The following is a 26,776-nucleotide window of genomic DNA, read 5'->3' as shown; positions in this document are numbered from 1 at the left end:
GTCAACTCAAAGCTAATGTCAAATGTCAAATCAAAGAAAATTTTAATTTAATTTTTAGAGAGGTTATGTTGTGTAACAGAACTGTAAAAATGATATATTAAAGGAAAATATAATACGGATAATGAAAATTTACAAAGCTCGCGGAGTAACGAGAGGTCAATTTATTCTAGCCGTAGCATTAGGTGTTTTTAGTGGTGTGTACATATGGAAACCGTTGTTTGACGAGCACTTCCCTAGAAAAAACAAACATCTAGATAGCCCTGATACCGCTTCTGAACCTGAATTGACAACTAAAAAGAATGAATTCACTGAAACGATGGTTTAAACACTCAAGTCCATTAGTAAAAATGACAATGGCTATTGCAATCACGTCAGCTGTTGTAGTCGTCAACAAACTCTATTACGGCCCCTACAGCCGCCGAAAACGACTTCAACAAGCAGAAGAATGGGCCAATGCAATAGTGGATCAAGAGGAAAGGATCAATTCTTTAGAGTATGAAAAATCGTAATAATCTCGAATGGTGTTTGTGTAATTAGTTGTAATTAATAAATATGTTATAGAACACCAATTAACCATTTTCATTCATATCCCATTGTCCTATTGCAATGTAATTATCTATACACTACATCGTAGTAACTTTCCTAAGACAACATTTCAGTAGCTAAAAATTTTATAATGTAATTGATAATATTAGATAATTAGAAAGTCATTTACGAAAGAACATAATCAGACAACACAAAAACTCAGTATCATTCTTCATATATATTATAGCTCAGCAGCCAGTAGAAAGCTAGAATTCAGATATCATTTTAAGACATTTATTTATTATGATCTAAACTGAATTCTAAAATGAGAGCTTTCTGGGAAACTAACTTTTAGAACATAATATTTTAGTTTAATCTTCAATGTCTTGGAGGCATGGACCATAGTCCATGAATCACCTGATAGTAACTGTTCTCAATAGGTGGAAGGTGAAAGTTGTTATCCAACTTGTAATTAAAATTACTATGCATATTATCTTATCAAAATCAAGGATTTATAAAAATTATTTTAATTGTGAGACAATTTCAAAACAAAGAATATATTGCTATGAAAATGATATTAAAATAAAGATATTTATAATTATTTAGAATTAATTTTAAAATTGTTTTAAGACAAAGTAATATAAATTATTTTGTGATTTTTTACAATTTTGTGTTTATTGATAGGATTGGGATGTTGGATAATAAAATGACACGTTACTGGAGGCTACCTTTATTCTATGAATTTACATTTTAGTTGCAGTCATAACAAAATATTTCAGATATATGTATAACCTTATAAATTATAAAATAATGTTACAGTATAAGCCTTGTAAAAAATATAGAAAAGGAATGAGTTTGTAGCCTTTCTTTCCTTCGGAACACCTTGCGGTGAATGAAGTATCGCAGTTGAATAAAGAATTGTGCTGTTAACAGTGCTAGCTACTTTTTGCCCTTAGTGGCCTTCTCAGCGGCTTTGGTGACTTTGCCACCACCAGCTTCCTTGAAGTTGACAGCCTTAATGACACCTACAGCGACAGTCTGCCTCATGTCTCGCACGGCAAAACGACCAAGGGGTGGGAACTCCTGGAAGGACTCTACACAGAGAGGCTTAGAGGGCACTAGGTTAACAATGGCAGCATCACCAGATTTGATAGATTTCGGGTTCTCCTCAGTGGATTTACCGGTACGACGGTCAACCTTCTCTTTGATTTCTGCGAATTTGCAGGCAATGTGAGCAGTGTGGCAATCCAACACAGGTGTGTAGCCGTTGGAAATTTGACCAGGGTGGTTGAGCACGATGACCTGTGCAGTGAAGTCAGCGGCACCCTTGGGTGGGTTGTTCTTGGAGTCACCGGCAACGTAGCCACGACGCAATTCCTTAACAGAGACGTTCTTTACGTTGAAACCAACATTGTCTCCAGGCACAGCCTCTTGGAGAGCCTCGTGGTGCATCTCCACAGATTTTACTTCAGTGGTGATGTTAGCGGGGGCAAATACAACAATGGTACCAGGCTTGAGGATACCAGTTTCAACTCGGCCTACGGGCACTGTACCAATACCACCGATTTTGTAGACGTCCTGTAGGGGAAGACGCAGGGCCTTGTCTGTAGGACGAGCGGGAGGCAGGATGGCGTCCAAAGCCTCAATGAGGCACTTGCCTTCAGCCTTACCTTCCTTACGCTCAACGTTCCATCCCTTGAACCAGGGCATTTTGGTGGATGGCTCCAACATGTTGTCTCCGTGCCAGCCAGAAATGGGTACGAAAGCGACGGCAGCTGGGTTGTAACCGATTTTCTTGATGTAGGAAGAGACTTCCTTTTTGATTTCCTCGAAACGGGATTCACTGTATGGGGGTTCAGTAGAGTCCATTTTGTTGACACCCACAATCAGCTGCTTGACGCCGAGAGTGAAGGCAAGGAGGGCGTGTTCACGAGTCTGGCCGTTCTTGGAGATACCGGCTTCGAACTCACCGGTACCGGCGGCGACGATCAGCACGGCGCAGTCGGCCTGCGACGTTCCTGTGATCATGTTCTTGATGAAATCTCTGTGTCCGGGAGCATCGATGATGGTGACATAGTATTTGGCAGTCTCGAACTTCCACAGAGCGATATCGATTGTGATACCACGTTCACGCTCAGCCTTCAGTTTGTCCAACACCCAGGCGTATTTGAAGGAACCTTTGCCCATTTCCTGGGCCTCCTTCTCGAACTTCTCGATGGTACGCTTGTCGATACCACCACATTTGTAGATCAAGTGACCGGTGGTGGTGGACTTGCCGGAGTCGACGTGTCCGATGACGACAATGTTAATGTGAATCTTTTCCTTGCCCATTTTTGGTTAGTCTAAAAAGAAATAAAAGGAATCTATTAATTCTTAAGATTAATTATCAATATACACAACAGGGGATCGTAATGCACATTCACAAGGTCGTAGCCTCATGCATGGATACGCGGCCGGCAATATGGCCGCCGCATGGCCGCCTCGCCCTATCTTGACATTTCACAATGGATGTCAGCCATTACGGTATATAAGGGAGAAATTAAATGAAATATGAGAAAAACCATGACAATAATATAAAAAACACTTGATCAATGCAAAAAATTAATGCATACAAGTAAAGAAATAAAAACAAGATGATTCACAACCACGTGGTGGCATGTGCCGGTCTGTGCGAAAGTATGACGCGTAAGCAAAGTGTATTTTTTAAACTTGGAAACATTATATCACACCGACACAATCTAAAACATAAGAAATACTAATTACTAAATTATAAAATGTAGCATAAAATTGATATCTAGTAAAACAAAAGAATAGTGGAAAAAGTTGATACATTCGATTACACCATAATAACATGATAAACATAAAACTAAAATTAAAAGGACTATGCGATGGGGAGATGAAACAAAATTATTATACTAACACCAAATTAAATGGATAATGAGACTCAAGACACTGAATTTGCACTGCACTTAACTATTTCTTCGGACACTCACCACGGATAGCGTGTATTATCCGAGAAAGACTCCAACAGAATGAACGAGAAATGATTTTTCTTTCGGCTGGAATGGGAAGAAAGGAGTCACTTCCGGTTTCTGGTGTGGCAATATTAAATTCGATTTATCCCTGTTTTTGAATTTGCAACTTGTGAAAATTGCATTAAAATAAATTGAATCGTAAATATTAAATGATGTGATAGTAAACTAATAAAATGCCGAAGTGATAACAATCAGAAATTCTGAAGTTTCTTGTTCAATATTCTCTTCTAAGTGTATACAGTTTTCTTATGGAAATCTAATTAGAATTTGGTTATATTGAAATATTAATACAATAATATATAAGTAAATAACCATGTGTTCAATTGTTAATTGTTTACTTCATTTATTCATTAATGAATTAGCCAAATAATACAATCAACAATAATATTAACGATAGAAACAATAAATTGGGTGTTGCAATAAACAGGTGAATGCTATTACGTAGCTACGCATTTCAGTTGTTTTCGACATGAATTAGCGTGATGGTTATTGTAAAATAACATATATACGGTTGAATTGAGAAACCACCTCCTTTTTTGAAGTCGGTTAAAAAGGATTTTAATATAATAGAAAGAGAGCGGCAAGCAATCTGTTTGGTGTTGAGCGATTTCTTCTGTTATGCAGAATTTTAGGCCACGCATAAAATTTATATGAATAAGGCGTTACAAGTAATATTTTAATATTGTATTACCTGCATTGTATTTTCCCCACAGTGAAATTTAATGTAGATGTAAATATAATTTATTGGAAATAATTTATAACTACCTAAAGGAACCAATCCTATGAAAACTATAAATAAAAGTTAAAAAAAAGTTTTTTTAGTATATAGTGTATTATTCTAGTCAACTTGATCATTAGACATAATTATGTGTCTGTATCGTTTCATTTCATCCTTTCTATTTTGTGTTATTTATTCGCATTTATTTGCTTTTGTGTGCATGCATTTTTATACATAGTCTCTTTTTCTTTCGTTTCAAGTTAAACTCTTAGTATGTTTCTTCCTTTCTCATTATTGATATTCAAAGAAATATAATGATCAAGTTCTTATAAGATAAAGATCTTCTTCTATACACTTGCACCGCCTTCAGTTTATCTCAACATGGTCAAGATTGGCTAGTAAGAAATGCTCGTTAAGCATAGCATTAATCCCTCTTTTCTACCGCATCTTTCTTTTGGTCAATAAAGAATAAATAAATAAGGCAAAAAGTTGCAGATTCCACCCCTTGTTCCGCCCGTTGTAGACTTACTTAGGAGTTCATTTCGCTCCTTCGTATTCATTTCCATTAGCCTGCATAAATATTACAAAATTGTTGTGACTTATGAACTCCCTAATTAAGAAAGATTCATTTTAATACATGAATAAGTTATCTGTTATTCACTTTAGGTAGAATATTATCGGAGTTATAACTTAAATAAAGACCATGAAAGATGCAAAGCAACATGTAACAATTAAGATTGGAGCTCAAGAATTTTATTTTTTGAATTATATACATAATAATTTGAAAACTTCCTACCAGAAATAGTTATAATTGGTAATTTCACATTTAAGAATCTGTTACAAAACTGTTACAAGTTACTGTTACTTTTTAACAAAAATATATGTTTTACCTACGGTGTATCGTACTTGCATTCAATTATATGACCAATTAGACTATTATAATTACCTTTTGGTCTAGCAATGAACCAAAAGAAAAAAATCTTATTCCGTGGAACCGAACGTCAATGGTGCATTTTTAATGGTAAAATTACGATATACCGGAATAGTTAAAAGGATACTTTTACTTTGCAAAAAATACTTGCGTATATAAAGTTCTCATTTAAAATTGACGACAGCATTTTTTATTTTTTTTAAACAGAAGGGGAATTTTAAAACTACGGTAATTAAAATAGTGATCCTTTTTTAATTTTCAAATAATATTTCATAATTTATAAATTAAAATTATATATTTATAGTTTGAGATTATCCCACTAATAATTAATAATACTTAATTAATTAATTAGTAATACTATTTCTTGATCCAATTTACAACTTTTATTATACCTGCGCCAAATACAACTCAAACGTCAAGAGCTCTTCTTTTTTATGCTAACTCATACAATCGTGCCAGCCAGTATATATGGGCACTTTATTATAAAAATGACACAAAATAATTAATTAAAATAATACTATAATTATATAATTTGAATATATTTCTAACAATCGACAGCCTATAGAAACAGCTTAGTGACTGAAAATCGACCTCCCAATACTCCAAATTGGGAGGTCCAATGTGTGCTTCAAATCTCAGGCACGCACGATTTTTCAAAGTTATGTCTGTATTAAAAATGAATTATCACTTGCTTTAACCGTGACGGAAAATATTGCGAGAAAAGAAATTCACCCTTGAGGTCTTTAATTTAAAAAATGTTTTAAAAGGTACGTAAACTTCGGATGTCCACCTCGTACTGCCATATGAATTTTAGAATAATTTGTTTATAGGAGTGTATCGGGACAGTAAAAAAAATAAATTATAAAAATAACAAAAATCTGGCTGCAAAAAAGAAAAATAATACGCTAAGAAGACCGAAACTAGATTGATTATTAAGTATAGATATAAAAGTTGAACTGAACTATAAACATAGAAAACTATACCTTTTAGGAAGATAAGATTTTCTTTAAATAATTTCTAAAATGAAGAAATTAGGACATAACTTGTAAAGAAAGGAAATATATGTCATTTGTATGATTATTTATTCGAATAGCTCGCGAGGCTACAAGGCTACAATAGCGTCATAAAAAATAATTTACGGGGAGTAAAAAAAAGACTACTTTTCCCTATAATTATGGAACACACGCATATACTGGTCACATTAAAATTGTGCAACGTCACTTCCGGACTTAGATTTTACGTTCTGAAATCGAAAAGTACGTTTATTAATACTGTTATCAACATTATTGCAATAATTAAATATATAAATAAACTCAATGAAATGTTATATTTTAGGTTTAATGTAATTATATAACATTACCAAAATTATTAGTTCATTGTTTATATTTACACAGAGTACACTGTAGTCTCTGGATTGAATATTTTAGCTACAATGTGTATATAAAAAAGTAAAACTCTTGGTTTTTTTGTCTATGGTTGCTATCATCCATCAATCACTGATAAAGTGGCCCTGGCCAAGAAGTAGGAAAATAAAGAACAGAAGAGAGGCGAGGTGTTATTTTGATAAGAAATTACACTTAATTTCCCTCTTTATTACAAACTTGTCAAATTTAAAACAGTTGTTTCAATTAATATATCAATGCTTAGGCTATATGAAAACAAGGCATAGTGACATGATACTAAAATCCTTATTTATTTTTAAATAGAATAGAATTTGTGAAAAGGATTTATCAGAATGTTCAAAAGCAGAGGTGATAGTAATATTGTTTATAAATGTACCGTGCGGTTGTTAGAAGATACAGAGATATTAGAATGTGAATTTCATGTAAGTTTTTGCCTGATTTTAAAATGTAAATATAGGTCTTTATTTATACTTTAAAGTGAATAAATCCGTGTTATTCAGTATTATAATTTCTTAAAACGAAAAATAATTCCCTTGCATTTTTTTAGCCTAGCTACAAAGGAAAATTTTTATTAGAACATGTGTGTCAACAGCTGAATCTTACTGAAACTGATTATTTTGGGCTTCGGTATGTCGATGCTGGTGGCCAAAGAGTAAGTGATCAATTCTTATCATGGCATTAAATGGCTGGTAGTATTTTTTTTGTTTTTACTAATATGATTATTATTAAAATAAATTTTTAAACTTCCAGCATTGGCTGCATTTAGCTAAGTTAATACTGAAGCAAGTCAAAGGTAAATAGCTACTTTGTTCTCATTTTATTCAATGAGTGGTTTTATTTGTAATTCACTACACCTACTTACATCATAATGACTGGAATTGTATTCTGACAGTGTGTCCTTTTTCTTAATTCAATGGAAGTGGCACTACAATGTATGTATATTAATAAATCTACTGCAAGCAAGATAGGAGGGCAACAGTATAATTTGTTGCTATGGTAAAACCTGTAAGTTGGAAAAGAATAATATACTAAAATAATTTTAACTTTACCGGCAATTGAATATACAGAATGTCTTTTTTTCTGTTAAGATTAATTAAAGATTATGGGAGTTCCTGTACTTTGGTACAGCATACTGGCAATGAACAGTAAATTGTTATGCATTATTTATTCATAGATACAGTCCAATTAGATAATATTATTACACTTTCCATAGTCCCTTTTAAGTTTAAGTTTCAGGAATGTTGTGTATTCTTTAATACACAACGTTCCTGAAACCTATTCCTATAAATACATAATTTAAGACTTAATAAAATTTTTTATTACTTTACAGATGCATCTCCAATTTTATTTAGTTTTCGAGTTAAATTCTATCCCCCTAACCCACTGCTTCTCAAAGAGGATGTGACAAGGTTTCAAATATACCTTCAGTTGAAAAGGGATTTATTGCATGGAAGGTTGTATTGTACCGCAAATGAGGCTGCGATGTTGGGAGCCCTAATTATACAAAGTAAGTTTTTTGTCGTTGCACCACACATTGATCCATCACTGAGTTTGGTACTGTGATCATATTAATGAACCCATTTTTTCCCAATACTGAACACAGTTCCCTTCTGAGGGTGACCTTTTAAATCATATTCCACCACACTGTGACCCAATGACTAAGTGTGAATGGTAAACTTTACACAACTTTTAAAACTTTCTGTTAAAGGACTTTCAGGGATATAGGTTTCTTAACATTGTAATTTTCTATTAACATTTAAGCATGCAATAATTAGGTTCTAATGGGCACATAACTAAAAGCTATATATCCATAACTAGTATATCCATACTCACATAACACTTATATGTATTGTGCAATATTACTATATATTCTCAAAATAGAGAATAGTGATTAAATGTAAACTTAACATATTTGTTAATAATCTGAATATATATTTATAATAGGAATTATTGGAGTCCTTCCAGCTTATGAATAAACACTCATCACAAAGAGTTCTGTTGATGAACTCATTGTAAAACATTGTAATAAACAACACTTGTTATTGAGTGCGTAATTTTGAACAAGGAGTAATTTCACAAGTACTCTGTAATGAATCATGTATCTAATATTGCATAAGGTGCTAAAATTGCTAATAAAATTTTATGAAAATACTGGCAGTTAAATATGATTAGATGTCTTAACTTTTTTCCTTATTAATTAAATATCTGTATGTAAAATTTCAATATTTATAAGATATTTTGATGTGGCTAAATAGAAATGAAGTAATAAGCTTTTTTTCATTTATTTCCAGTTGAACTTGGTGATTATGATCCCAACATCCACGTGGGGAACTATGTAACTGAAATGAGGCTCTTATTGAGACAAACGGACGCAATCGAGGGCAGGATACAGGTGAGAAAGCAGGATTGATATTTCAGGGGGGTTCTTTATTTGGATTAGATATTTACAATGCAATATTTTGTTAGCATAGTAAAATTGTGCTAATTTTTCACATTCCAATTATGTTGGATCTATGACTTAGTCATCTCCATCTATAAATATAAGATGATAGAATAATCAAAATTTTAGCCAACATTTTCAAGAACTGACTACTATTTTATGGGAATATGTAATATGTATGTGTAATACATTTTAATTAATACGAATCCTAAATTTTGTATTAGATAATACTAAATTTATTATTTTCCCTGTATTATTTTTGTACACATACTGGGAAAAAATAAAATTTAGGATAATATTTTCCTCTAAACAATGTAACATTTATAATTAGTGAAGCAAATTAATAATAATTAGAGATTAGGGTTAACTATTAGGTTGACTTAGAGACTAGACACATTATACAAATTATTTTATGAGGGTATTTTGCTGGTAGTAATCAAATTCAAATTTTACAATATTTTTTCAGGAGTTACATAGAGAACCAGTCGAAGGAACCCCCGGCGGCACGGGCGGTGTGAAAGGCTTGTCTACACAAGAGGCTGAGAGATCGTTCTTAAAAATCGCCTGCCAACTTGACACATACGGAGTAGACCCACATCCCGTCAAGGTACAATATAATCGACATAATAAAATTACGTAGTAGTATTAGTTTCGTTATTTCGTCTGTGAATCGACACAATTCTAGATGAAATGGTCCTTCGAGCCGGATAATGATCAACTAATATGTATTTTAATGTTAATATATATATTTTTATGAAATTGTATGGTAATTTACAAATTGTTGAAAATGTACTACATTAATAAAGTGTTTTTGCGAAGAATTATTCTTGATATCTTTTATACGGAAAATTAATTACTTATTAATTTACGGTAATAATTACACTTTAATTCTATTGTAGTTAAATAAAGGTATGTTTTTTGTCCAGGACCACAGAGGCAATCAATTATATTTAGGTATCAATCACGGTGGTATCCTTACGTTTCAAGGCAGTCGGAAAACGCATCATTTCAAATGGTCAGAGGTTCACAAAATCAATTTCGAGGGTCGTATGTTTATCGTTCATCTTAACTATCCAGAAGTGAGTTATTTTTATTATTTCAATATATATATATATAGGTATATATAGGTTTAGTTATATTTTTTAACTCTGTGAATGGCTAGTTGGTATTTAGATTTATTATTGCTTTTGTCTTTTTTATAATATAATGATGGTCGCTAATTATACATATTGTCGTTTATGAGATCCTTGTGACTGCATTTTATTAAATCCAATTAGGGTCAGTTTCCACCAAGATAGGCATCAGTGGAAATGTAGCTCCGATGCGTAGTGGAGAAGTAAGCTGGAACGAGCGGAGCAGAGCGCAAGACTTAAAGCATGCTTGCTGGGTAAGGCAGCGCCGGTGCCGCTCATATGCTCCCCTGCTTGTCGCGTAATGTTTTATTAAACGTTTACATCTACGATGCAAAAATATGGAATCTCTCCTCGCTTGAATGCTGTTGACATCTAATCTTCATCCTCTTATATTCCTTTTCGGTGGAAACTGGGCCTCAGGGTTCGTTATAGATGCATTACCCAATAAAATATACGATGCTTTAATAAAAACTGAAAAATTGGCGTAAATTGAATAGTTTTAATTCGATTTTTGGAAGTGGCATATAAAAGTTATAAGATCTCATAAATTGTCTGTTTATTTTTCAGAAAAAGCACACGGTTGGTTTCAAGTGCCCGAGCGGCGCATCATGTCGACACGTGTGGTGTTGTGCCATAGAACAGATGCTATTTTTTACGTAAGTTTTATATAATTATTTTCAACTGCACACTTAAAATCTAATATAATTTATTTGTATCGTACTAATATTCTGTATAACAAATAAATCAAGTAACTCACTCTTAACTAATGTTAAAAGTTATTATAAATGAATGAATTATTGTGCTATAACTAATCAGGGATAGCTTAGGGATTAAGAAAACGTCTTCTGATCGAGAGGTCCAAGGTTCAAATCGCACCTGATTTTTCACAGGCACCTCTGATTTTTCATTTGTCCTGATTTTCTTGGCCAGCGCAGTGGACTATAGCCTAATCCTGCTCTCTCTGAGAGGAGACTCGTGCCCAGTAGTGGGACAGTAATGGGGTGATGATGATGATCTACTACAGCAACACGCATTGCACTACATGAAGGCTGCCAATTACAGTTCGACGTAGTTATGCAAAATTGATCCAACCCATAAAAACCGGTTTTTAATTACTATCACAAATGGCATCTCCACATCAACTTTCGTATATGTAAAAAGTGTTCAAGTAGCATGGTACATTTTTTCTTTTGAAATATACCGATATCAGTGATACCAACCATAAATTAAGCAATTTAACTTTTACTAAACGACCTATTTTCTCAAAAGCTAGTTTTTGTGGTTGGATCTATTTTGCATATCTTCGTCCAGTTTTGTTGTGATGTGTGTGTGTGTTGTGTGCAGGCTGGCGTCGTCGTCGGACGCGTGCGTGTACTCGGGCGGCGGGCTGTTCTCGTGGGGCACCAAGTTCAAGTACGTGGGCCGCACCGAGCGCGAGATCCTCGAGCGCGACGGCTTGCTGGCGCCGAGGGACTCGCAGGTACACATTGCTTTTGGTCCCTCGAGCCGGATTATATTTCATTTATTTATAAATTATATCATGTGAGGTATTTTTGGTGTTCTGACAGATATTATGGTCATTCTAACTTAAAACAAATATATATCTGCTAAGTGAATTTATATTTGTATGCTAAAATTGAGAGAAACTTAAATTATACAGTACTTAAATATATACAGTTTGTAAGGACAAATTTGTATTCAAGGGAATATCGACAATCTGTTGTTCAAGATTTTGACAAACTGAACATATGATTTTTAAGTTAATACTAAATTTTATGGCATGAATACATAATCTTTGGTATATAAGGTTAACAGTTTATTATGTGTATATTAATAAAGAGTAGTGTTAAATATACTTGAAAATATAAAAAATAATAATGAAATCTCCTAGGAGGAGGGTTCAAGTACGGGCGGCAGGAGGAAAGCTTCCAGTGTACCCGCTACTCCGTCAACGCCCATGACCGGTGATTTTGGTAAGCATTTTAAAGGTAAATAGAAAGACCAATTGTATCATGGTTATCCTACTAGAAGTTTAGACTATAGATATTTTTTGTTTTTTTAAGAAAATAGGAGTAGCAGAAGAGCACCTGATGAGTCCAGCTGATGGTAAGTTGTTACTGCCGCCCATGGTCATATGCAATCGAGCCCAGATAGGATTACATATTCCTACCTGAGGTCGACCACAGATGCATCGTTTTCCCTGAGGACTAAGCTGGAACGTCTTGGAAAAGTATGTCTCCATTACCACACCCTTCAAATCAGAACACAGCAGCGCTTGACACTGTTAGTAGGCAGAAATAGATGTGGCGGGGGTGCCGCCGGATTTGAACCACAAAGGGTTCTACCATCAGGGTAAAATCTGGATAACATTATGTGACTATGTACTTGTATATGAAATAAGAGGTATTACTTTTAAAATACAATAGTAGCTTGATATCCCATAAATTGCCCACAATTTATCTTGTATATTTTTCTCTAAAAAGTACGCTGTTTGTCCACCGCCGCCGTCACCTAGCCGATACCAATAATTAATGACTGCGCCGAAGTAGCGTACATACATATACTATAGTCGCTTGTCCACCGCACGTCCGTCACCCGAGCACCGTCATCCCGGCCGCAGATAATTCGAGTAGATCGGCGTGACCGCTAGATCGGCACCGAGATTTTGACGGGCTGATGTGCCGGCAATATAAAACACATTGAACTTGTTCATACACTGCTGTCACGCGCGTGACAGCAGGAACAAAATAAACCGCCGATATCGCTTGCGGTGGACGAACTATCGCCGTCAAGACATATTGAAATCAGCCCCAAAATAATCTCGTTCTTGGTATCGGCTCGGTGACGGTGCGGTGGGCAAACGACCGTAGGTGTAACTTTAAAATACGAGTTTTTTTTATATATAATATAGGAGTAACAGATGAGCATGCAGTCCACCTGATGGTAAGTGGCTACTGCCGCCAAAGTATGTCGCCCTTACCACACCCTTCAAAACGGAACTCAGCAGCGCTTAACACTGCTGTTATTAGGCAGAAATAGGTGTGGCGGTGGTGCCGCCGGAGTCGAACCACAAAGGGTTCTACCACCTATTCCATTGGCAGGTTACAGCAGCCTACCGCGATCGACGCACAGCGCGCCGCTGGAGGAGAGCGGCGCGGGCGGTGCGGGGGGCGGCGGGGGCGGGGGCGAGGACGCGTGCGACGGCGGCTGCCTGCTGGCCGGGCCCGCCGTCGACATCGCGCTCGCCTGCTGCGACCATCTGCGCGCCGTCGCCGAGGAGCCCAAGACTGCCGGTGAGAGCTCCGGAATAACTTTCTTTGATGATGAGCAACATACAAAAACATGTCGTCATTATAACAGGCAGTTTAGAAAATAGCCATATTAGAGTATAGGCTTCTAATTATCCGATAAATTTATTATGTTGAGTTTTTTTTAATATTTTAAACAGTAGGTAGGTACAGAATGTACCTGGTAGCTCCGGAACCAGAATAAGGCTACAGTATCCCTAGCTTGTCTTAAGAGGCGACTAAATGGGGGCTCCAGGATTGCGGGCGGCGAGAGTGGGAGATCGAACCGTCTAGCAAACGACCTCTAGAAGGACGGCGGCGTTTTTAATAATTTAATAATTTAGTGCGTTAAAAATCCCACATAACCCCGTCTCGCTCCCACGGCACCATGTACCTTTTGAAAATTTCCTCCTCGATAACAAAAAAAAGGTACAGAATGTAGTAGAAAGTAGTCAATAGGTTCTACACATATTCTGTCTTATATTATTTCTACGCGAAAATGTGTTTTTTAAAATATTAATATTAAAGTTTAGGGTTTATTTTTTATAATGAGGTATATTTATAATGTGTCTATGGTGAATGTAGGTGCGTGCACGGAGTTCAGCACGCGGGACCCGTTCGAGCACTCGTCGACGGAGTCGGGCGGCACGCTGGGCGGCGCGATGGGCGGCGCGCTGGGCGGCGGGCTGGGCGGCGCGCTGGGCGACGACTGGCGGCTGGCGGCGCCGCGGCCCTTCAGCCCGGCGCGCGCCTTCGCCGCCGCCTTCGCGCTGGTGTGGCTGGCGCTGGCCGCCGCCGCCGTGCTGCTGTTCGAGACGGACTGGCCCCCCCTGCGCGCCCTCAAGCGCCAGCCCGACCTGCTCGCCCTCAAGCACCACTACTACGCGCCGCTCCGGGACTACTTCAAGCGCAAGCTCCTCGAGCTCTTCTGATTCCGGCCGAGGGTCGATTCCGAGGTGTCAAATTTTTCGGACCTATTTTTGGATTTCGCCCGGCGGCTTTTACTGGAGTCCGTTGCGTGCGTGCCGTGTTAGGGACGGTTCGGTGTGTCGGCTCCGGTCTCGATCGACGGGGGAGGAGCTCCTCGGCTTCCGAAACGTTCGCCCGACGGCGCCGGATTTTACAATTCGGTCCAGAATATTTTGTAAATTTTGCACCGAAATATACGTATTGTTAATTTACTTAACTATGCGCTTTTATATAGTACAATCGATTATTTCTAAGCTTGTTTATGTACTTTTTACGCACAACCCTTGTGATAGATACGTACGCTCACGCTTTATCTTTTTTAAAATGCACAAATTATTAAGTTCTTCACGTACATCATACTGTTAAAGTGCCGAAGTGTACCTTAATGCACATTCATGTGTTGATGAATCTCATATTATTTTTCTATATCGTTATGAAACGCTTAACATTCCACTTAATTTTACTTAATTTACTTAGTTATATGACATTTTTAATTTTTGACACATTTTATTATTTGTTTTAAGTTGAAAGATATTTATTTTGTTACGCTTACTAATTTGATCTATGTTTGAAATGCTTGATACTGCATTTAATTAAGGATTCCAGTTTTGATTGTTTTATTTTTATTAATTGATTATGCATTTATTTTCATATTATAGGATATAATTTATTTTTATAATTTATTTTGGTATATTCTTTACGAATTTCTCAATAAACTATTGTGATTGAGTCTTTCCACGATAAGTTTTTATCGTATTCAATAACTATAAATATATTCAGTTATAGTTTTTCATATAAATGAGCTTTTCATTTTTTTAATAACATGTTAAGAGTTTTTAATATTCCATTAATCTTTTTTTTATATCCCAAAAAATAATTGCTGTTTGATCAATTATAACATAACGCGATTTTCAATTGGTACAAATTTATGTTATTTAGAATTTATAACGTGTTTGTTAAGATGTGGTGTTGAAATATGTGGAGGGTGTACATTATCTGTAGTCTCAATGAGTTCTGAATGATATGAATAATGATCTATATGAATATACTTATATTTCGACAGAAAATACTTTTTGGAAGCACGAAGAAGACTTAACAAACCCAAATAAGTCAATTATCATAAGTCATATTTTTACAATTTGAATGTTTCATTTAAATTGAATTTAAATCCTCAATTACTTGTGTCTTCATGGGTAAAGTTATAAATTATAACTTTAAAGAATTATTCTGCCACATTTTATCGTACAGAAGACGTAAAAGCAATAAGGTATAAAAAGTGTTTCAATAAATCTAAAACATGAATCGAACAAGCGTTCGACTTTGTTTTTTTATTGAATGAAATTAAATTTATAGAAACATTGTTTTAATTTTATATGTCAAGCCATTTAGGTCGAAAAACAATACAGTAAAAATAAAGCACCATACACATACACCCTCCAGACTGTATGTAATCAACATTTATATTATTATACAGTAATGTAATAATTATGTTAATATAATTATGTCTGTTATATTTGAAATTGTTTACATCACTAGTGGATACTAACGCCTTATTAGTGAGTGTGGTATAGCCTTAAGATGCTTTTTTTCGCCTAGTCACTTACTGTAAATATTTCTGAAAAATTATAATTATCTACTATTAAAAGCACACAATGAACTTATTTATTGCTGTAAAAACGTTTGAGATCTGACTCTGATTATTGAATATGTGAAACTGGTGTTTTGTGTTAATATCATTACAAGTACTTAACTAAAATAAAGTAATGTAAGTAATTTCCGAGTGTTAAAGATCTGAAAACAGTACACTAGACCAACTCTATATATAACTTTAAATAGACCAATATTCAAATAATGTCGTCACGGAACTGAATTAAAATTTGTAAAGAAGTCATTGTTAGCTTTGGTTAGAATGCTTTTGTTTATTAATATCCGAATACAGATCAAAGAACATTTCAATTAGTTAGTGGATATACCTAATTCATACACGCGAACATTGAATTTGAACTTTTGTACTCTTACTCGTAAATTATCTCCTTTTTTTGAGAGTCAAGGTCCGTGACGGGGTTGTACTTCATCTTTAAATAAAATGCCGACTTGCCATACTTAATATAAATTAACAATTAAGCATTTTACCAGCGCACATCGGCTTTATCTATGTTGTTATGTCTCTGCAAAAATTGACGTAGCTTTATACACAAGCGTCATAGTCAAACATACTTGTACCCACACGTGGATTTCGAAGTGCGCACACAAAGATATCGTGCATATACATAGTTACGTATACTACAAATAAAGTTGGTGCGCGCTTATGTATATGTACAGATCTAGTTTACAGACAGCCTGAATTTTATACAAAATTGATGACGTATGTGTTTATATGATTCTCATTAACGACTGAAATTGAGTGATGTAACTTGTTCCAATAAAGAGCTGACGTCAACAATAAAACGTGAAACTATTATTTGAAATGTTGACGTAGATTCTTTACGGACTTCCTATGTCGTGTTTGTATAGTTGCGTTACTTATTGATAAAACATGAATTTCTTCAAATCATATTTGATGTACTTAAATTCTGTCACGAATCTTGAGCGCTGGACTATTACTCGAGTTTGATAGAATCGTATTATTGAGCTCAAGTTTCGAAACAGGTACTGTACATTCATAACATATTTTTAAGAACATGAATTTGACAAATGTTGCATTTATTTGTCTTAACGTCGCAAATTAATAATTGTAAAAGAAGTGTGATATTGCCAGTGTTGTTACATTAAAATTCATTTTTAAAGCTTTACCGTATCATTTAATTTTTAAAATATCTAGTTGATCGTAGTCAATTAAAATTTGAAATCTTATACTAGCAAATTTAGTTATCTAAAACTTTTTGTACGCAGCATTAATAATTTGTTATGAACGCGACCAGTTTGCTTGTACAATGTTCTCAGATTGGAACATTTTGCACGCAAACTTTATTCGTACAACGAATTAATTAATGTCATCTATTTAATAAGTTCGAGTGCGCCTTCAGACAATTGCCCTAATTTGTACGTGGGCGATTAATTAAATTGTACAATTGCACTCGCTTATTCCTGTTCGAGAAGCTCTCTCCATTACGCGAATAAGACGTTTGTTGTGAATGCCATAGAGATGAATATCTCTCTTCTCCAGATGTGTTAAAGCACTGATCACGCCAATGAGTGTTGCCATAATAATTTGTTTGACAGTGGACCAACACGCTATGAGGTTAAGTTCGTATGTGTACAAATTTTATTTTTATATTAAAACCGCTTATTGCGCAACCCATTAGCCGAGTAGTTATTGCAAATAGGATTAAGAACTACACTTTATAGTTATTGTAATACGCCTGTACGCTAATATATTCCAAGAAATGTATTTTTATAGCGACTGACTGTAATGTATAGAGGCCAAAATTGTTCCAGTTTTATCAGTTTATATTTAATTTGATAAAATTTCTAAGTCATACAACTTATATTACCTAAATGCTTTGTAGACATACCAGTAGGACGCGGCTAGCTGAGCTAGGCCGCTGCAATAGTTTCAAACGTGAACACTGTACGAATAAGCGAACACAAATTATAATTAATATAAATTATAGCTATCTAGCTACCATTACCTAATATGTAAGATTTTGGAAAATCTAGAGGTTTTAATAAAACATCCTGCCGAAGTCAATTTTATGTTTTATTATTTCAAAAATAATTCCAAAATAAGCAACAAACAAGTAACAACGTAAAAAACATATCTTAGTGCATATATAGTCTGCTAGTTTTAAATATAAACACTGTAACGACTGCCGGGTGATTGCGTATGCGCAGGGGTCGAGAGTCGAGGCCCTTGTTTCAGCGTATACCGTGTATTGTCAGAACAGACGTACATCATCGGAAAAAACAGTAACTATATCTAACAAATACATCATACATACACATAGTCTCGCTAGATATCAAATAAATGACATGTAATTGATTAAATCATTGATGGCGCTCAGCGCGCTAGGATTCACAGTTCGCATTGTGCAAAATACATTAATGCCAAACAGTCTTCATGAATACAAAAATTTATAAGTCTACCAGGTGAATATACTTTTAAATATATACATATATAATACAGATGTAATATTCGTTACCTCAATATATTATATTAGATTTCGTTCAATTACTACATCACCTGCAGAATATTATTAACACATACATTTATATGCATGATTAATACAACTTTGTCTACATATTTAGAAGTTCTAAATATGGCACTCCTATAAACGACCTTTGGGAGGTACTAAAGTATAAATAGGTGTCTAATATAATAAGGTTGGATTGGACCGCACTTCTACGCATAGTAAACGTTTTTATGTGAACGTTCACAAGTGTGTTGCTGTGTGAGCGCATCCTTGCATTCGAAATAGTGCGAATCATGAGTTCCAATCCTTACAGTCGCACATACAGGAGCTCGAACCTATAGTTCAATAAAATTTCACTCTACTACATATATTGATTACATGTTACATACATGTTGCATACTAAAAATAATTTATCATCAATTACAGTGTTTTAAAGTAAGAGCAGCGAAATAAACACGACTATATTAGTGTATAAATTCTTATAAATTCAGATTCACCCTTATACATAAAATTTTACATCCACTTGAGCTATAAACAGTAAAGGTAGGTACATATATCTAAATTAAATCCATATCCACCCATAATATATGTAGATACATTAAAACAGCGTAATCATGACAGTTATACATAGTAGCGATTACAATTATTACGATACTAACATAGCCTAGGCTAAGAATGAGATGGCGCACGGTGTTCCACCACTACATTATTGTCCATCGGTTGGTCGGGAAGGAGGCTCGGGGTACATTTCCAGAAGCGGGCGATCGAAAGGGCAGGGTACGGAGGACACATTCGTTTACCGAAACATCCATTTTTATAAATCAGGTTAAAGATAATTTTACACAGAAAGTAGGAAGTTATTTTTCAAACACAAGATCGGGCCCGTTTCGAAAAGAAGAGGCTGAAACTAAAGTCGGAAAGGAAGCGTCCGTGACACAATCGAGAGGTGAGGAAGCGGCGGTGCGCGGCGGGCGGGACTAATCGACGATGGACAGCTGCGCGTAGCCGATGAGGCCCTTCTCGTCGGCGGGCTCGGCGGGGTCGGGCGAGTCCAGGCGGAAGGTGAGCGTGCGCGCGGCCGGCTCGCCCGCCGGGAACAGGTGCGCGTCCACCAGCCGCTGCAGCTGCGCCGCGATCGTGTCCGCGTCGCGCGCCGCCACCAGCCCCGCGCCCACCAGCTCCGTGGCGATGCCGTCCGCGGAGTCCTTCCCCGGCGCGAACTCGAAGCGGATGTCGTTCAGCTCCTTGCGGTTGTTGCGCATGCGCAGCACCAGGTTGATCTGCGGCGCCTCCTCGGCGCCCAGCGAGCCGATGGTGAAGCCGGCGCGCGCCTCGCCCTCGCTCTCGCTGTCGGAGGAGTCCGCGCGCGCGAGCTGGTTCATGGGCCGGTCGCGGCCCGCCTCGCCCTCCTCGTCCTCGTCCTCCTCCTCGCTCTCCCACACCCACTCGCCGGTCTCCATGCGGTGCAGGCGCCCGGAGGTGCCGGGCTGCCGCTTGCTCGCCTTGTGCACCCTCGTCTCCATGCTCGGCCCGATCGATACCAGAGTTTGCACCAGGTACTTTCGATCCTTCGCCTTTTTGAAGAACGAATGTTTCAGTAGCTCCGTGGCGGAGGGCCTCTTGGTTGGATCCTTCTGTAGGCATTCCGATATCATTTTTCTGAACGTTTTGCCGTAGGCCTTGTATTGATCCTTTTCCTCGGCACCGGTGTCCAAGGTGGGCGGATCATTTTGTAGGGTGAGCATCAACACTTTCATCGGCGGATACTTATGATAGGGGGCCGTTCCCGTTGCCATTTCGATGGCAGTGATTCCGAAGGACCAAATGTCAGCCTTAAAGTCGTAACCATGATTTTGTTCCATGACTTCTGGAGCCATCCAGCAGGGTGTGCCTACAAAGGTATGTCGTACTTTTTGTCGCGACAAGTCACGTCCGGTGGCAAGCCAAGCGGACACCCCAAAGTCTGCAATTTGAACAGTTCCATCATCACCTAGTAGAATATTACCGGCTTTGATATCTCTGTGAATTTGACCATTTTGATGGAAATATTCGAGACCCTTCAAGACCTCCTTCAACACAGTAGCGATAGTTGCTTCATCAAAAACACCGTGTATGCAATTCGAGATCCTCATTTTGTGTTTTATGATGTCTAATAAACTCCCTCCCTCTAGAAGTCTAAGCACGAGCCACAATTCTTCCTTAACAACGAAGCTGGTATAGTACGTTACCACATTCTCATGGTTGCAGCTGGACATCGCTTGGATTTCCTTCAGTAATTCATCCATGGAGGTGTTCCATTTTTCCAAGTTAATTCTTTTAATGGCACACTTCTCGCCGCGCGGCTGGCAATAAGCAGCGTGTACTACTGCAGTAGCACCGCAACCAATCACTTCTAAGAGTTCATAGTCATCTTGACTATTGGGCCATGTATGACCTGAGCCTGCCATTTTGGGTTGTCGCTACAGGTTATTGTCAATTAAACTTAAACTGTACGATCAGTACAATATTACTATTGCTAAGCCTTAATAAGGCAATTCGATAAAATATGTAGACAGTATGACAAAATATGTATATTCAAGTGATATTTAATGAATAGTGAGTTTCACTGTGATGACTTTGTCTCCCATATTGACATGGTTTACAGGTGTATAGTTCCGTATCACTAGTTTATCTAGTGTGCCTTGACATACAAAACGATGAAATGATTGGTTTTCTTCAAATAGCTCTTCGATGGTGCTATTTATTTCAACTATTTTTGGATCATAATAATCTACAGTCGAAGGGTAAAGGTGGTCACCTGAAATTATATCACATTATGCAAACAATCTGTAAAATTTATGTAATGCATTGTAATGTTATTCTTTTTTCTAAAAGTTGTAATGTATCTTACCTGGCAATAAGTGCAATAGTCCATTTTTGGCTCTGAGACCAATGGGGTAGAGCAGTTCATTACCTAAGCAACTCCTCTCTTTGGCAAACTTTATCAGGTCCTCAATACGAGGAAAACAATTGAGGCGATTTAGCTCATAGACCTGTGGTGGATAAAGTAGCACCTCTTTTCTACAACTTCTATCAAGTACGTTTGAAGGATTTGCCCACTGTAATCATGAAAATTGCATACATTGAGTGAGCAAATTTTGTTCTTACGTTAAAGATTTAATTTAAGAAACTAATTAAATATGAGTTTAATATTTTTGCTTACTTCTAAGAAATATCTACAATTATTAATTGGCAACAGAAAAATAAATAAAATCACTATTATATTTTCCATATATTTGGAAATGTATGGTACTCCTTACGATAGAGATTAGACTTTGAGGCATCCACACAATTCTTACCTCTGTTTTAACAACTTCCGGGCTGCTTTCAATGCCTTCTGGTTTTCTTTCCAAGGCAGTTATAAAAAATGCAGTTTCAAAACGCTTGGGAACTCTTGCAGGTGTCAGCCAGTTACTCCAATGGTGTAGCGACCATATATCTGGGTAACAATTGTACTCCTTGCAGAGACTGAAGAGCTCTTGGGGATCCTTGGTCACCTGCAATAGAAATTAAAGTTTAAGTCTTAAGTAACTCTAATAGTGCAGGTGTCTGTCCGGAATGTTTCCATATGCTTTTTAACTTGAATCTAATATAAGTCTAATATGTTCTTAAAAATGCCTATAGTAAATTATATAAAATATATAACAAAACATTCAACATTAAACAGTTCATCAAATGGTTAGTAGGTAATATCAATTTATTACATAAGCATTTTTTTTAAGAATCTCGCACAAGTTAAATATTAGATAGTAGACATTATTTATAGTTGCTTAAATGTATCTATGAATTGATGTTTTTTATATTTTAAGTGTTTATAAAACAAATCGGTCATCTTTACCTTCAAGAACTAAGCTAAATAAAACAGCATAACACACATTTTCCTTTTAGAAAGAGGATAAAATATACTATATATTAATAAAACATGCTTTTAAATACTGAAATGGAATAACTAGGCATAAGAAAACTAAAAAAAATAAACAGGATTATCACTATTTAAAATGCAAATAGTAGCACTAACTAACTTAAATGTAATATGTTAATTAAAATTAGTTGAAGTATTAGAGATTAGAAATGTATAATTTGTGTTTTAGTACCTTAGAGAAACTCTTTTTTGTGAGAATTAATTAATTGTGTTAAAATGTATAACACATTGTACACATTGTATAGCAGTGATAGCCTAGTGGTTAAGAAACGCAGCCTCTCGATCGAGGGGTCCGAGGTTCAAATCCCAGGCACGCACCTCTGATTTTCAAATTTATGTGCGTATTAGAAATTAATTATCACTTGTTTAAACGGTGAAGGAAAACATCGTGAGGAAACCTGCATACCTGAGAGATTTATAAAAAAAATCTTAAAGGTATGTGAAGTCTACCAATACGCACTTGGCCAGCGCGGTGGACTATGGCCTAATCCTTCTCATTCTGAGAGGAGACCCGTGCCCAGCAGTGGGACAATAATGGGTTGATGATGATGATGATGATGATGTATAACACATAATAGAAAGTTTATTTCATTACATGAGGAAATTAAATGTATTTTACAAGTTATGATACAAAATTAAATTGGAAATGAATAATATTTTCAGACAGATGAGGAAATAAGAAAATTTGGTTAGAATTTTCTAGCGTTAATACATATGACATTAATACATTCATCTGAGTGAGATGCGAGGACCCAAACAATTGAACATGAGATTGAATTCAAATGAGAAAGCACCCATTCCCCAATATCTCTCACCTGACTTTGCCAGTATTTTAGATCAACATCTTTTACAACACTAGCCCACAAGCCATCCCGATTGTTCCTATTTTCAGTACTACAGAGCAGGAGCCCCAACTCTTCAAAGGTCTCTCGTATTGCAGTTATCCGTAAAGCAATATGCCTGAAGAATGAGATTTAGACTATCAACATGTCAACGAACTACTTCACTGAGTAGAGAACACAGGAAAATATACAATGTATAGCATATACTTAAAAAAACTGCTTTAATACCTCCTATGCCTAATAATATGGGTGCCACAAACAGAAATAAAGTAAAGTAAACAAGCATGGTGACCCAACGCAGTAATTAAAATTCAACAATTACTTGTCTGCCCCACTAAGATATGAACTCACAACCTTCCGGGTTTCAGATCATATTACACAGTACAAACATTAATTAGTACCAACTAATATTCAACCCTTAACATATTTTTTAAAACATTTTAGGAAGGCAAATATTGCAAACAAAACATATGTTACGATTTTTACTCTACACATATGCTTCTATATAATATGACTTGCAAAATAGCATGATAATGATTACTAATAAGTTATGACAGAGATTAAAGTATGTCACAGTAATTTCTAACAACTCGGTTCTAGCAATCTGGTTATCTTCAAGTGCACGCGAAACCGCTGAACTATACCTTTGTACAGGGTTGTTTCCGAAAATCGGTGTGATGGGTGCTCCGGCGCGATGTAGGGCGTCGAAGTCGCGCTGAGAGTAGCCGAACTCAGCGAAAAGTCGCAACCAACGGTCGGCGCCGTCGGCCGCCTCGCACAGCCCGCCGGGGAACACTACACTGTTCGGGAACGACGCGCGACTCGTACGAGTCTGCAATAAGATGTCGTAATTACCGGCAGAGCAAACACTCGACTCAGGCTCTCGATATCGCTTAGCTAACACTATCAAAGAAGCTGAGTCGCGCCAACATTTTCTAATCGCCCTATTCATAATTTCAGGCGACGAATGCCGATCCTATCTAGGCACGTATTACCAACTGCGGACTGGGGTTATAAGTGTAACAACGAAACTTACGTAGTTATTTGTGAGATTACAAGTGTGGATGAATTCGGTATTGCGTTATCTAATATGATCAATGATAAGTTTGTTTTTACATCTGCAGCGACTGGTTTTTGATGAAACTACAGAATATAAAAATAGCACAACTTGACATTCACTATTTCTTTTTTTTTAAATAGAGAAGAGTACATTTTTGCGTTTTGATATTGCAAATGTTGTTAAAATTACACTTATTTAAATATAATTTTAGTTAGTTATTAGTGTTATTTTAGCTCATCTAAATTTGTGCCTACTGGAAAGTTGCTTTTATTTATAACTGAGTAAAGGATTAAAAGGATTCAGTAATAATTGGGTACTTGACAGTTTTAACAATAAAATATGAAATATATCCAATATGTTAGCTTATAAGTAAACATAAATTATGCAGTATTTAGTTTAATTTTTAATACGTTCTAAGTATTTTAATTTTTTAAAAGAAATTTTCGATTATTTATCTGTGGATTTTAAATCCCAAAACGGCGACAGTGCTGCCTTAAACTTCATGTGACGTCACCACATGCATAATAAACAAGACAAATAAAAATGATATCGTTTGCTGTTAGAGTTGGTTGAATTTATGTTGTGAACCGAAATGAATCCACAGTATATTAAAGCTGATAGCGTGAATCTGCTTAAAGAAGATATATAATGCAATAAATAAAAATGAATACAAAAACTTCCGTGAAATAACCTATGGAAATCACAAATAAACAACGTAAGTAAAATATTCTTTATATTTACATTTAATCATTTCGGACAGTTAAAACATTTCTTAACCGATTTCCAATAGAAGAAAGGTTGTCTTTAAGTGATTATCAAGCTTTTTAAACTATACTTATATTCTTATGTGAACTGCTTTAAGGTTATTTATTGATTATATTTATATTTTCAGATCTTCGCGACAGTCGTATAGTAACGACGCTATAGGGTATGTGCAGTTTAAGAGGCAGGCAAGTTTGTGTTTCATGAAAAGTAAAAGTTGTCCTGAATACAAGGTACATCAAAAGTCATGCTCAGTGTCCATGACTGTATATGAAAAACAAAGTATTATTAAATGTGATGACTATCCTGCCTCCCAAGGATGCAGCAAACATGCAGTAGCATTTTTAATGTGGAGTCATAGAAAGTGAGGAACCAAAAGATTCAAAGGTGGTCAGCACTCTGAAGTACATAAAGTAAAGGAAATGGGAAATAGTAGTTCTTTACTTGAGTAACCTACCCAACAACACGAAGGAAGGAAAATGACCATACAGTTGCTGTTATTGCACTACAGATTTCTCAAAATGACAATGATAAAAATTATATATCTAGTTGTTACAGAAAATAATTTTAAAAATGAAGAAAGTACATACTCAAGCAGCACAAAAGTTCAGCTTAGCAAGAGCTTCAATATAGAAGAAAATAACAGCTTCAAAATGCTTTGAGATTATTTGTAGTAAATATTGTAAATGTAACATATAATGATAAATATATACAACAGTTCTACGGTGTGTCCGCAATAATAGACCCATATAAACCTAACAAACAAAGCAGTCGGTTAATAAAAGATTAAAATTAGCAAATCATGTATTTTTAATTATACAGTCCTGTAAGTCAATCCGTGCACAAGTAATAATAACTCAGTCATCGAAATAGTTTGTTTCTTATTAATTACAGAATGAGGCCTTAAAATAGAGAATTCTCGTAGACTTCTTTTAATTCATTTATTCTATTCTTAACTAATACTATTCTAACTCTATTCTTATCGTAGACATCTTTATAATATATGAATACATTAACTTGCTGTTTTGTTCTGATTACATCCGGCTTTGATGATTTAGAGTAGAGGAATCACTCCTTATTCTTTTTTCTCATTAATACTTCTATTATATGTTTGAATCCTCTGTCTGCAAGTTCTTTTAACGTTTATGAGATTTCGGCTTCGGAACGTGTATAAGCAAATTTGTTAGGATATTTAGCGATCGTACTTGTACACATCGTCACTGCACACGTCTTATAACTTGTCATTTATTTCAATTTTAGTTATAAAAGCTAAATAACTCCCTATTTTCTTCCGAGCGTTGTTTGTTTACAGTATAATGACGTTTCGCCACAAAATGACACTTGACCGCCTGATTTAACGCGACGTTCCGTTCACCGTAAAGAAACTTTGTTTTTTATTAATAAATAGCCCTTTTTTCGAAAAAGTGATCAATGAAAGGCATATATAATACGTATACTAATTCATTAAAACACTTTCCCAAAAAGTGTCAAGTAGCCAAATTTACGGTAAATTAATAGTTTATTTTAGAGTAATTTATTTATAATATAGTCAAGAGCTGCTGAGCTTTAAAGGCTTT

General features: G+C 35.8%; 4 protein-coding genes and 1 long non-coding RNA gene across 7 annotated transcripts; 2 read left to right on the top strand and 3 right to left on the bottom strand.

Annotated features, from left to right (window-relative positions):
- Positions 1-1,239: 1,239 nt before the first annotated feature.
- Positions 1,240-3,673, bottom strand: eEF1alpha1 (eukaryotic translation elongation factor 1 alpha 1). Of its 2 annotated transcripts, none has more exons than XM_073083804.1 (2): positions 3,519-3,673; positions 1,240-2,867 (listed from the first exon to the last, which is right to left on the bottom strand). In XM_073083804.1, exon 2 carries the CDS (start codon positions 2,854-2,856, stop codon positions 1,465-1,467), a length of 1,392 nt encoding a protein of 463 aa, XP_072939905.1. In that variant the 5' UTR covers positions 2,857-2,867; positions 3,519-3,673; the 3' UTR covers positions 1,240-1,464. The 2 variants fall into 2 exon arrangements, with proteins under 2 accessions (XP_072939905.1, XP_072939915.1); XM_073083814.1 differs by having other exon boundaries at positions 3,446-3,602.
- A 3,003-nt stretch (positions 3,674-6,676) lies between these two features.
- Positions 6,677-14,871, top strand: Frmd5 (FERM domain containing). 2 transcript variants are annotated; one of them, XM_073083792.1, is made up of 12 exons: positions 6,677-7,034; positions 7,160-7,264; positions 7,363-7,405; positions 7,943-8,119; positions 8,904-9,004; positions 9,519-9,659; positions 9,979-10,131; positions 10,753-10,841; positions 11,530-11,665; positions 12,077-12,158; positions 13,287-13,478; positions 14,058-14,871. In XM_073083792.1, exons 1-12 carry the CDS (start codon positions 6,945-6,947, stop codon positions 14,402-14,404), a joined length of 1,656 nt encoding a protein of 551 aa, XP_072939893.1. In that variant the 5' UTR covers positions 6,677-6,944; the 3' UTR covers positions 14,405-14,871. The 2 variants fall into 2 exon arrangements, with proteins under 2 accessions (XP_072939893.1, XP_072939886.1); XM_073083785.1 differs by having other exon boundaries at positions 12,077-12,173.
- A 3,257-nt stretch (positions 14,872-18,128) lies between these two features.
- Positions 18,129-21,021, bottom strand: fray (oxidative stress responsive kinase frayed). The gene has a single exon (XM_073083766.1). The coding sequence runs from the start codon at positions 21,019-21,021 to the stop codon at positions 19,552-19,554; it is 1,470 nt and encodes a 489-aa protein (XP_072939867.1). The 3' UTR covers positions 18,129-19,551.
- Positions 21,022-21,159: 138 nt separating this feature from the next.
- Positions 21,160-24,387, bottom strand: LOC140750318 (acyl-coenzyme A diphosphatase NUDT19). Its single transcript, XM_073083778.1, has 5 exons — positions 24,022-24,387; positions 23,351-23,495; positions 21,913-22,110; positions 21,465-21,672; positions 21,160-21,371 (listed from the first exon to the last, which is right to left on the bottom strand). The coding sequence occupies exons 1-5, from the start codon at positions 24,327-24,329 to the stop codon at positions 21,160-21,162; spliced, it is 1,071 nt and encodes a 356-aa protein (XP_072939879.1). The 5' UTR covers positions 24,330-24,387.
- A 362-nt stretch (positions 24,388-24,749) lies between these two features.
- On the top strand, positions 24,750-26,534 carry LOC140750286 (uncharacterized). Its single transcript, XR_012103190.1, has 2 exons — positions 24,750-25,152; positions 25,330-26,534. It is a non-coding gene; the product is annotated as an uncharacterized LOC140750286 (long non-coding RNA).
- The last annotated feature ends 242 nt before the right edge of the window (positions 26,535-26,776 follow it).

Source organism: Epargyreus clarus, unplaced genomic scaffold, assembly GCF_041222505.1.
Source record: "Epargyreus clarus isolate Ecla_fem2 unplaced genomic scaffold, WU_Ecla_fem_2.2 ptg000003l, whole genome shotgun sequence".
Classification (NCBI taxonomy): domain Eukaryota; kingdom Metazoa; phylum Arthropoda; class Insecta; order Lepidoptera; family Hesperiidae; genus Epargyreus; species Epargyreus clarus.
This window is presented reverse-complemented; position numbering and strand designations above follow the sequence as displayed.